Source organism: Notolabrus celidotus, chromosome 7, assembly GCF_009762535.1.
Source record: "Notolabrus celidotus isolate fNotCel1 chromosome 7, fNotCel1.pri, whole genome shotgun sequence".
In the NCBI taxonomy this organism is placed as follows: Eukaryota; Metazoa; Chordata; class Actinopteri; order Labriformes; family Labridae; genus Notolabrus; species Notolabrus celidotus.
This window is the reverse complement of record NC_048278.1, coordinates 3,377,263-3,389,282: the sequence shown is the minus strand read 5'-3', so window position 1 is coordinate 3,389,282 and position 12,020 is coordinate 3,377,263. Positions and strand designations below refer to the sequence as shown.

General features: G+C 43.3%; 1 protein-coding gene across 4 annotated transcripts; it reads right to left on the bottom strand.

Moving 5' to 3' along the window:
• Positions 1 to 4,952: 4,952 nt before the first annotated feature.
• ftr84 (finTRIM family, member 84) lies at positions 4,953 to 11,610 on the bottom strand. 4 transcript variants are annotated; one of them, XM_034688161.1, is made up of 8 exons: positions 11,575 to 11,610; positions 8,092 to 8,804; positions 7,834 to 7,929; positions 7,512 to 7,745; positions 6,276 to 6,432; positions 6,141 to 6,197; positions 5,963 to 6,016; positions 4,953 to 5,866 (listed from the first exon to the last, which is right to left on the bottom strand). In XM_034688161.1, exons 2-8 carry the CDS (start codon positions 8,662 to 8,664, stop codon positions 5,325 to 5,327), a joined length of 1,713 nt encoding a protein of 570 aa, XP_034544052.1. In that variant the 5' UTR covers positions 8,665 to 8,804; positions 11,575 to 11,610; the 3' UTR covers positions 4,953 to 5,324. The 4 variants fall into 4 exon arrangements, with proteins under 4 accessions (XP_034544052.1, XP_034544051.1, XP_034544053.1 ...); XM_034688160.1 differs by lacking the exon at positions 11,575 to 11,610 and adding an exon at positions 11,041 to 11,229; XM_034688162.1 differs by lacking the exon at positions 11,575 to 11,610 and adding an exon at positions 11,041 to 11,229 and having other exon boundaries at positions 8,092 to 8,779.
• Between the last annotated feature and the right edge of the window lie 410 nt (positions 11,611 to 12,020).

Sequence of the window (12,020 nt, the reverse complement as noted above, 5' to 3'; positions counted from 1 at the left end):
GCTACTAAGTCAGAATCATTAGAGTGCTTTGATTGTGTCTGATAGTACCGTGACTCTTCCCTATCAAACAGATGTGAGTCTGAGGGAACTGCTATCGAATTTGAAGAGCTGAATTTGAATCATGGGAATTTAATTTGAATTTTTTATATATTGGGAGAATAAAACATATATCAAAAGAACTCATCAGTCTAACAAACCCTCCCGTGACAGTAGCACCTGAACTTCATCCTAATGAGGCCTGTGATGAATTTGCTTTGTTCTTTGTTGAAAATAATCAGAAAAATCGACAAGCAGAGAGCACCTTAATATGATATGTGCTGTGTCCTTTGAAGACCAATTTAAACACCTGACACAAGTTTATCCACATTATATGAAAGCTAAATTCCTCCTCCTTCTGTCCTCCTTGATTTTAAACAGCTTTTAAAATGATTTTGGTTGTCTCCTTTGAATGGTTTTTAAATGTCTTCTTTCATAGGATATTTTCTGACCATCTGATAGCTGAAATGCGTCATATAATTAAACTTGCCCTGCCTTACCATAAATGTGTCATAGTTTACAGGGCACACTGCCTGTAACAACCCTAACCCTTTGCATATGTTGCCAGGGCCGTGCTTTTCATCTGTTATGTTCCAGACATTTAAAGCAGTGTTGCTGCTTTGCATCTTTTCTCTTGCAAATGATCTGAGTTGAGGGAACCTTCTCTCTCAGGCATTGAATATTTCTTGGACTGTTACCTATCATACCTCCTCTTCTGGAAACTCCTGTATATGTGATGTGTGCAATGCAACTGTTTATGATATTTAGCCAAATGTGACTACAGAGGATGAAATTATCACGTTTAATGAGTTAATAGAGGTTTTTTTTTTCTGATAATAAATCAGTACACCAGCATCTGATATTAACATTTATCAGTCCCTCCAGCAAGTTGGGATTTCGCGATCGCAACTATCAACGCAAATTCAACCAATCAGTGCGATTTTTGCGCTGCCTTGCAATGTTATACAATCACGGCAATTTTGACCAATTACCTTAATCTCAGTCCCTGTACGTCATCGGTTGCATCATCAATTTCACTTTCTTGGAACATAAACATAAGTCCTCACTTGATCGGCACTTTTCAACAGTTAAACATGCACAGAGAACGGGTGAAGAGCGAGGACAGCAGGCAGGACAAGTGACGATGACAACATTGTTATTTATAGATACTGGAGTTATTATCTGAGGGGCTCAGTGTTAGCTTGGTCTCTACCTGCAGCAGGTGTGCTTTATGAACCAGCTGTCCTCACCTCCATGCATCTGTCTCATCTTCATTGATGACTTTTACCCCCCGGTGTGCGTTAGTGACAAAGACACAACCGGGGGACGTCTGTTTAATATTTGATGTTTGCAGTTTTTGCGGCCATCACCATAAAAAGCTCCTCGTCTACAGCTTGATTTAATCCAGTTTGGTGAAACATCAGACACATTTAGAAGGTTTTAATAATAATAATAATAATAATACATTTTATTTCGAAGCGCCTTTCAAAACACTCAAGGTCGCTTTACAGACAGATTAAAACACAATAAATAAAACAACAGGATAAAATAAATAAAAACAACAAGCAAAGGAACACCAAGTTAAAAATGAAGCAGTGGAAATTAAACAGGGAATGCAGTTTGAAACAGATGGGTTTTGAGTTTTGATTTGAAGAGGGGTAGTGAGTCAGAGTTTCGGATGTCTGGTGGGAGTGAGTTCCAGAGTTGGGGAGCAGAGCGACTGAAAGCTCTGCTCCCCATGGTGCCGAGACGGGCAGGGGGCACAGAGAGGTGGAGGGAGGAGGAGGACCTGAGGGAGCGAGAGGGGGTGACGATGTGGAGGAGATCAGACAGGTACGGGGGGAGGTTGTGGATGGCCTTGAATGTGTAAAGGAGGATTTTGAAATTGATTCTGAGTTTGCCCGGTAGCCAGTGGAGCTGCTGGAGGACAGGGGTGATGTGGTGAAAGGAGGGGGTTCCGGTGATTATGCGGGCTGCAGAGTTTTGGACCAGTTGAACTTTATGGAGGGATTTGTGAGGGACACAGAAGAGGAGTGAGTTACAATAATCGATACAGGAAGTGACGAGACTGTGGACCAGGATGGCAGTGGTTTGAGGGGTGAGAGAGGGGCGGAGACGGTTGATGTTGCGGAGATGGAACTATGCAGACCGGGTTATGTTATTGATGTGAGAGTTGAAAGAGTTTAATCAACTCCTTGTTGAGAGATGCAGATGCATTTCAGAGGGCTGTGAACTGACTGTCTGTCCAATGCGCCTGTTACTGTAGGTGCATTCAAGCACCGTCGTAAATGTGCAACACAGTCATTTCATGGCATTTTTCTGTGAATCAAGAGAATCAAAATACAGTCACAGTGGTCACGTCATTAGCGTACTTACTTACCCCTGAGATATTATTGGGGGAAAAAATCACCCCCCAAAAAATCTCAACTTCCACCGCAGTTTTTTCAAACAGCTGTCGCTAACTCAGGCTTTTTGGGCCGCAACAATCATAAATAAAACTCTGCTAAATCCTGGAGGGACTGGTTTATTATATCTCTTTATCAGGATGTTTTGTCATTGGTTTACCACACAGAGAATGTTTTGGACACAATTGTCTTCGGCGGGCCTATCCAGGGCTTCATCTGTGGCACTGAGGGGCCGGCTGGTGCTACTACCAGCATGGCAGACACTGTTTCGCCTCCGGCCGCTTGCAATGCCTCCAACTTGGCCGACCCTGCTTCTTCACCTGGATTTCTTGTAACATGTCGTGACTCCAAAATACGTCACCATATGTCTCCCAGATTCCAAGAAGTCGTTCTTATAACTTTAGTGTCTTCACATGCTTTCAATTCAGAAAGTTGGGTTCAACATTACCTCACTCTTTATTGTGGATATTGATAAATACTAAAATATTGCTTTAGCTAATGCTTCTGACTTAAATTAAGGGGTAAATCATGACGATATTAAAAAACATTTTTTTATATTTCAAGATTTTTATTGATTTTTCACATTTTAACAAAAGGGACAAGACAAAACAAAACAATAACCGCGCTCTTTACCGGACACAACCGGTGGTCAACCATTCGGACCAAGACATATAATATTCCACCATCCAAGCTAGGGCATCCTCAAAAACAGACAACAGAACAACATGGAACATTGACAACAGTTACCATATCGGTAACAGAATAATAATAATAATAATAGTAACTAAGAATGTATATATGACAGCCAAATCCGCAATAGCTGCACTTTTACCAAAAAACAATTTCCTGTAGGGATGGGGGCAGATATTTTATATAAGCTGACCATATTTTTTCAAACAAGTAGACGTCTCCCCTCATTCGTGCAGTTAAACTTTCAAATGGGAAAACTTTGTATATTTCAAGGTGCCACTGTGTAACTGTGGGAGGTTTGTTACTTATCCACTTTTTTAGAACACACTTCCTAGCCAGAAACAAGAGTTTATCACACAGCCTAAAATCAGTTGCACCAGCTGTGCGTAAGTTCAAACGTAAGCCTACGTTGCAACTTAATTCTTACACTTGGTCCCTGGTAGGTGTAAAGTCCTCCGTACAGTATATCGGCTGCCATGGCGCGTCGTTTTGAAAAGTGGGATGATGAGGAGATACAGAGGGTCCTCCCAGCTATAGGACGTCTGCAACCATAGACTGTATATGCGCGATATCCGCGAGAGATTAAATCCTTTGGAAAAATATGATGACCAAGATTTGCCCTCCTATGATTAACATATGTTGTAGTTGATAATTGTACCACTCGATGTCACTGTTATTATACACACACACACCGTAGATTAAGGCTTGAGGCTGTAGTTATCACCTTACTTTAGTTTGATTCAGCCGTTGGTCAGTTCTGAGACGATTAGGCACGAAAGATAATGCATCCAAAGTGGTGCTTTCCTCTGATTGGCTGCTGGAAGTGTATACGTCATATCTGCGACCATGTTTTGGTCAGTTTGGACGTTACTGTCTACTAGTTAAGATGAACCTTACGTCTCCGTGGTGCAACCAAACTATGTCACAACTTAAGTTACAAACTAACTAGTTTCAACGTATGGTTTAGGGAGGACTTTACACCCTAACTTAGGACTCAACTTATGCACAGCTGGTGTAACAGGCTGCTGGAGGGTAAACTCAGTATAAAAAGGCCTGGGTCTTTGGAAACCTTCACTGAGAAAATGTTACTCAATTCCTGTGCTATGTTACTCCAAAATCTAGAAATCTAGGGGCATTCCCAAAAGTAATGGAAGTGTCCCCCAACACTTTCTTTACATTTAATGCAGAGGGGAGATCTGATTGTTTATTTTACTAAGATAAGAGGAGTTATGTGGGCTCTGTGGAGTATCTTATATTGGGTTTCTCTCATGTGATTGCAGATAAAGGTAGTTTTGGCACAGCGCATTGCTTCAAGCCTGTCGTCTTCGATATATTCAGTACCAAAATCATGTTTCCATTTCTGAATGAACGTGCGTGTATCTGAGGGATTCACAGAGTTGAACAGAGAGTATGACATAGAAAGGAAATGTTTAGTGTCCCTACGTTTCAATAAAAATAAACCTATGTCTCCGCAGAATGGAGTATCTGTGGGTAGGCTCTTCATCCTAGATTAAATAACATTTTTAAGCAGTTAAGGTGACTTTATGTGGACAATAACTAATAGTGATACCATATTAAGAATGCAACAAGATGATGTGCAAAATGTGAATTAATAAAACGTTTCTTAACATTAATTAAACCATGTTGATAGTCAATAGAACGTCAGGTTCGGCACCAAATTCATGCCTGAGTTTGTGTTGTTGCTCCGGCTTCAGGAGGCGTTCACATGCATTCTCCAACTTGGACACTCATTTTTCCGTGGGTTCTACATCACATGAATGCAGCATACGTAACACCTGAAGAAGATTAAGATGCACCATCCATTTTTATGAACAGACGATTTTATTTGAAAAGCTGTATTTTTGTTTTTGTACGTTACATACATTAACAAAAACATTTTGACAAACTGTGTGGAAGTTTCTGTCTTCTGTCTGCAGCGTCTTTTGACCACACCATCGCATAGCTGAATACACAGCTCTAATCATTAGCATTACAATGATTGTAAGGTAACATGCAGCGTCTGTTAAGTCAATGAATGACTTGCATATATTGAACATATTTCATATCTGATTTTCTGTTGTGCTCAGTGAATCATCATTTAATCTGTTATATTGTGTTGCATTAAAGCTTATATTTACAGTGTATACAGCAGCAGTTTGAAGCCCTTCTTGTCTCCTCCCTGTTTGTTGCGTCTCAGTAAGGCGTGGGTTTCTGCCTTAACGGGCAGAGGATGACCGAGGAGCCCACACCGAAACCAGCATACAGAGGCTCACTGAACTGAGCTTTGAATCTGTGGATGAGCTCCATCGTCTCTGACACCGAGTAAAAGGCCACAGTGTTGCCTGCGTAATCCAGGTATACGCCAAGCCGTGAGGCCCGGGGAGCTTCGGGAAGGTCTCGGTCTACTTTGTTGTGCCAGGCGGAGTACCCGGAGTCTGAGCACAGGAGACTCCAGGACTTGTCGTTGTAACCCAACAGGCTGTTTGAATTCTTCCCCTTTCGGTTGATGCTCTTGTAAGCGACGCCGATGGAAAACTCACCGCCCCACTCAGCCTCCCAGTAAAACCTGAATCCAGTCATCGGTTCCTTACACAGCACCTGGGAGAAACCGTCAAAGCGTTCTGGATGATCCGGGTAAAACTGGGCCGCTTTCTTCCGTGTGACTCTCTGGTTACCGTCGGACAGGACCAGCTCTTTATAGACTGTGACCGGATCAAAGGACAGCTTGCAGGAGTCTGAGCAAAGACAACCACACAGGACAGAATCATTAGAAAGATTATCACATTTTTGCAAGGAAAAAAATACAAGTATGTCAAAGTTTGTTTTGTTACATTTTAAGAAGTCTGTTCTGGTCTTCGGCTCCTGAAAATCGACTCTGGAAGGAACTGTTTGGATGTGAAAACAGACACAGAAGGTGAAACAGATTTTATCCCTATCTTTCTTGTTCTCTTCCTCAAAAATGTAATCTATAAAGTGTAAAATAATGCGTGCAAATACATATCAGTTCACCTTTGAGTCTCTTGTCTCCATTCCTGGGCAGAAGAATGTACACAGGAGTTTCACTGACTGTTGAGAGGACGCAGCATTAGTTTGGCTGAACAGTTCAAACTTTATGTAACTCGTTCTGTTGAAACGTGCACAAACCTGTCTTGGAGATTTTTCCCAGTTCCTTCTTACAGATGTCGTCCAAATGTTCCTTCATGTCCATGGCCGTCTTGCTCATCTCTCCGAAAGAGAACTGAGGGTTAATGAGAACTTTGGGAACCATCGCTTCAGGAGGGACGCACAGGGTGGGAAAGTTCTGTGCAGAGAGAAAAATAAAGAGGACGATAGTCAGGGGTGAGTCCACTGCTTTTTGACTAAACCAGGGTACTGAGTTATGCAAGGAAGGCAGTTTCAAGTTTTTCTATATAAACAATAAATAAATAAAAAACTTCTGATTTCATTAAAGCTGGGGTTGGTAATCAGATTTAGATACATTTCTTGTTATACTGGTTAAAATTATCTTTACGTCCTGATGGTAATCAATACATAATGTGTTCTTAAAAAAGAGGTAAAAAAGCTGCTATCTACAGCCGGAGTAAACCTGGGAAAACACCAACCAATCACTGTCATTAGGGTCCAATTTATGAAACCAATCAAATCCTGTCCCGCCGTTCTGCCCGCCTCCTGCACGTACATTTCCCCAGCGTTCACTCCCCGTCCCCTGCCTCTGCTTCCCCTGCCTCTATTTACTGCCCCTCTCTCTTGACCTCGGGCCTGTCCCCTCTGACCCGATGAGGTACTTCTCAGGACTGTAGTCCGGATCAGAGTCTAAAAAGCTCTCACCACGGGGGCTCTGACAAGCAAAAGAATTAATGACATTTACTAAGTCCTACAGAAAATGTAGGATGACGAGCCGATATGTGAACATGTTGAGCTTTAATAACCGGTCACTGTTGGCCGTAACCAAGCCAACCAACAAAGCAACAATCAATGTTTGAATGAATGAAGAACTTCTCCTGCCGGTCTCTCCCCTCTCCTCTCTCCTGTGAGTTGTGAGTTGTGAGTACTAACAATAGCCTTGTTTGTTTGTGTTTTTAACTTTCACTGCTGTTTACCGCTGAGTGAGACATGAGTTGACGTAGTGCAAAACACAAACCATGTGCTGAGGACCAGTTTTGAATCATTCAAGATCATATGGTCGTGAATCAGCTGAGCTTGTGCATGTGAGCGGGGGCGTCGTTTTGGAGGAGCTCCGATGGGAGGGGGGAGGGGTTAGACGGAGACGGAAATGCTACATTCAAATTCATGCTAGTTTTCTGTGACTACCAACCCTAGCTTTAACAATACAGTTAGTATTTGCTGTTTGAGATGACTGACTGTACAATCTATGAGCACCTGCAGGAAGTGAATGTTGTCCTCCGTCTCGAGGATCTGCCGTAGCTCTGCATCTCTGCGCTGCAGCTCCTGAATCTCCTGCTCCAGACGTTCCACGTAGCCCTCCGCCTGGGACATCGCCGACTGCATGTTGGCCATGATCAGCTGATTGATTTCAGCCTTCCAGCGCTCCACCGCCTGCAGCATTTCATGGAAGGTCTTATCGCTCTCTGTCTGTGCTCGTTGGGCGGCACTCTACAAGGTTCGATAAGAGATCAGTTTAGGACATAAATTGGCTTTAAAATTGATATTTTATATTTTTGTATGACGTGTCTGATCTTACTTTGAGAGCATCCACATTATGTTTGAGGTCTTGCAGCTCCTTCATCCTCTCTTGAATGATGTACTGGACTTCAGACTGAGTCACCACCAAGACTTTCTGTTGGAAGAACATGACAATAAGAGAAATAAGTGTTGGTGGAGAGTTCTTGAGAGCTCCAACATGTTATGGGGGGACTTTCATGCAGCTCATTGAATGCACACAACAACAGATTATCATCCATAAATCCTATATTTTGATCATCAAACAGTTCAGACTCACTTGTTTGTCAATCCTCTCCTCTTCAGCTGAGGTGATGTTGTGGCTGCGGTGCTCTCTGACGGTACACAGCACACAGATACACATCTGGTCGGAGCGACAGAACAGCTCCAAGCCTTTCTCATGCTGGGGGCAGATCTTCCTGTCCAGGTGTCCCGTCTCATCCACCAGCTTGTGCCTCTTAAAGGTGGCTGACTCGTAATGCGGCTTGACGTGTGTTTCGCAGTAGTAGGCCAGACACATGAGACACGACTTCACCGCTCTGTTGCGACGGCCGACGCAGAAGTCGCAGTAGGACTCCCGGTGCATGTGGGGGAAAGGAGTGAGCTCGGGGAGCTGGCGGCGTGGCTCTTGGTTGACGTCAGGCAGACTGCGTCTCAGCACGGGTCGGGGTGTGAAGGTGGCCCGACACTGTGGGCAGCTGTACACACCCATATGGTCAAACTGATCCCAGTAGATCTTGATGCACTCCAGGCAGTAGGTGTCACCACATGGGATTGTGACCGGGTCTCTCACTGTGTCCACACACAGCTGGCAGAAGGAGTCCGGCGGTAAAGGGAAGCTGGATTCAGCCATGATGGTGCAGCACAAAAACTCTTGATCCGGAAAGTTGAAGTCGATTTGTGCTGGGACGTTTAGGTGCAGAGTTAAAGCTGAGGTCCAACCAAAGGCTCCTGTGATCCCTCAGCTCCTTATCAAACCAGAGACAAAGTGACCTGCGGTGATATTTAAAGGGGAGGTTTTGTTTCTCCTGTAAACAAACTGCTGATGTCTTCCCACAGAACCTTTTTCCCAACATCTGAGAGAAAGCGCTGAGGTGTTCATGACATGACAGGATCTGCTTAACAAGCAAGTCAACATGATAAGGTCACACAAAGTGTTTGCAAACTAAACAACACACTGGACTGAGTAAACCCAAACTGTTCAGAGGAAACCTCCCTTGTCTGCTGTAGCTTATCTTCATTTTACTGGAATAAAAGCATGATTCATGGGGAGGAAATGACTGTAGCTGTTAATAGTCGAGGTCATTCAGTCCGTCACGCCCCTCAGATTTCCGTGTCACTGAGAAAAGAGTTTCATGATGGTAAATGATGCCAAAACAACTCTTTCTGTTTACCCTGAGAACAAAACACAGAGCACCGGTGTCAGTATGTGGGCACCCACAGGAGCACAGTGAAAACCTGCACAACAAGACCGTGTGTGAACTCGGCACCACCAGAGGATAACACTTTAAGGATTTTACTAAAGGTTGCTTCCACTGTTGTGTAATAAGATGTTATTTGTATGTTTCATCATGCTTACATACAGTCCATATTATTCAACTATGAATCAGTTTGAATCAAGAGCAAAAAAAATCATTCATGAAAATGTAGTGAAGCATGACTTTGAGTGTTATATAACCTGTCTAAAGCAGGCTGCTGGCTCCAGTCAAAGCAGATGCTGTGAGGTATCAGGAACAAAACACAAAGGTCAGTTCAGGTTAGAGCTACATCTGCTGTTAAATCACATTTCATACATTGAAAGCTGAAGTTATCCTCATATGGTGCTTTTGGACTGCAGGAACTTTCCCCAGGAACTAGGGACCTTTTGAGGAACTCTGCGCTTTTTGACAGCAGGAACAAGGGTCTTCATTTAGTTCTGGGTTGTTAATCTCCCCTGAAAAGACCCTACTTGGGGGATAGTAAATTTCAAAGGTCCAGGAATGCATTTCAGGTGTTTTGAATCAGCTTTATCAACAGAGCTCCTCTCCTTCCAAGTGTTGAATCCATCTGCAAAGCCATAAAGCATGATCTAAAACAGCACAAGGGGAATCTGTCCCATGCTAACAGGCTAAGTGTGGTGTCACCACAGACTGTATAAAAAATGGATGTGTGAGGCCACCACAAAAACTGCTCCCCCTAGTGGCTGGCTGCAGTATAGGTCAAAAACTCTGTCTCCCCCATTCATTTGAATGAGGCTGCAGTCAAACTTTAAGAAATAAATACACGTGGTACAAATGTTTCTCACGTCCATATGCTGTGGTGATATGTAGTTAGTATTTGACTGTTTTGTGTCCAAGGCCTCTTTTTTCTGAAAAGTTTCTTCTTCGTTAGTTATTAGAGGTTAAAAAATGGTGTTTTACTTCCTGTTTGCTTTGATTGACAGCTGCCGTTGAGAGAAACTCTGTATGACCTTGGGAAGCTACGCTGTAGGGCGGAGCTTGTTACCGTGGAAACACAAATTCCCTACTGCACAGACTCTGGCTGCAGAAAAGTTACAAGATGGCAGCGTTCTGGAATGGGATATTTTGGCTTCAAAACCGTACAATGGGAAAAGGCAGAGCAACACTGTCCATTATATGTACAGTCTATGGGTGTCACACGGCCTATCACTGCCCTCTACTGGTCTGGTGGCGTAGTGCAGTTCCTTTTCTTGCATTTCCAAAAGTCACTGGTCTGATTTGCATAATCTTCACAGGACTTCAGGTCTCGGTGGAAACAGTGACCATTTAGTTCCTTAAAGAGAAGTTCCTAAAACTAAAAGTTCCTGGTACTCTTTGTTGAAAAGCACCTACAGGCTATGATCACCCCTTATTGAAGCTCTCCTCAGTAACAGAAATATCTGTCAATGGAGGGGTTGACTTCAGGCACGCTTGCTTGAGTCAAGGATAATAAAAAGCATTTAATCATTCAGGGCATGTCTTATAAAAATCACTACAATCAGGACAGAGTGCTGACCAGTTTCGACCCTCAGAGTCTTCATCAGGGCGTGGAACCTTTAACTAGCATGTGTAGTAGTGAACTGAGTGTGTGATGACTGATTCTGGGATCCACAGAGTGAGTAAGTGCACTTCTTCTTGCAGCTTATGTATCACAGGTGCCCTCCTGTGGTCCTGTGGGAAACTACATGACTGCACTTAGTATGTGAAATATTAAAAGTTTCCCTCCCAGGTTTCTGTTCCTGTCTCTTTACCTGCAGTCTGTGTCCCGTGTCCATGCATGATTATCAGAGTGTAAGGCCCTCTCTGAGTCCTGCTGTGACCCTCAGTTTGATATGAAGCTGTGAGATGGAATAATCCCTCTCGTAGTGTGTCAGTCGGTCAGAGCTCTCGTCAATGGTCTTTGTCCTCTGAAGGGCCGTTGTCATCTTTGTTCAGACAAGAGGGCTCTTGTGACAGTGACAGTAAGTGAGAGAAGAGAGATAGTGCAGCAGAGCATAGTAATGACTGATGGCTTTCAGCTGAGTTCAGAGGGGTGAGACAAGCTAAGTCAGTGGAGAATAATAAGCTTGACTTACATTAGAAGATATAACACAGAAGTTAACAGAAGAAGGTTCTCAGTAAAGTGAAATAAACAGCACAGGTGTTTTCCTCTCTTAGAGAGCATGATTAAAGAAGAGAGGTGGTGGCAGCATGAGGATAATGGACAATGTTAACCCTAAAATTTAAAGATAAACACAGACTGAAGAGATATTAACAGTGGAACAATAACTCTTTTTCACCCTGACATGTTTTGACTACAAACTTCCTGCAGTCTTCTTCAGGAGTGTCACATGATCTTATCTGTCAGCTGATTTATAGAGGTGTGGTCATCCTACCTGAAGCAGCAGGACGACTACGCCCCCTGTTGTCCGACAGACTCAGGACAGCATCCCAGGTGTGTGACATCATGTAAAAATAAACAAAGCACATTGCTTTTTCTGGTAGTCTGCTTGAGTGTGTGAATAAGTTGATAAGTTGGTAAGTGTGTGCATGCCGGACATTGTGTAGAATATGGACGTAGTCTCAGTGACATCACCCGTTGGATTCTGAAGAAGAGTTTTGAAGCCTATTGATGACTGTCGCCATCATTTTTGGTTGACTTAACAAGAGGCAAAGATGTGGAGTAGAGGTGAATCTTATCGCCAAATTGGTCCGTCTCAGATCCGCCACAGCATCAGATCTGATAGGTTTC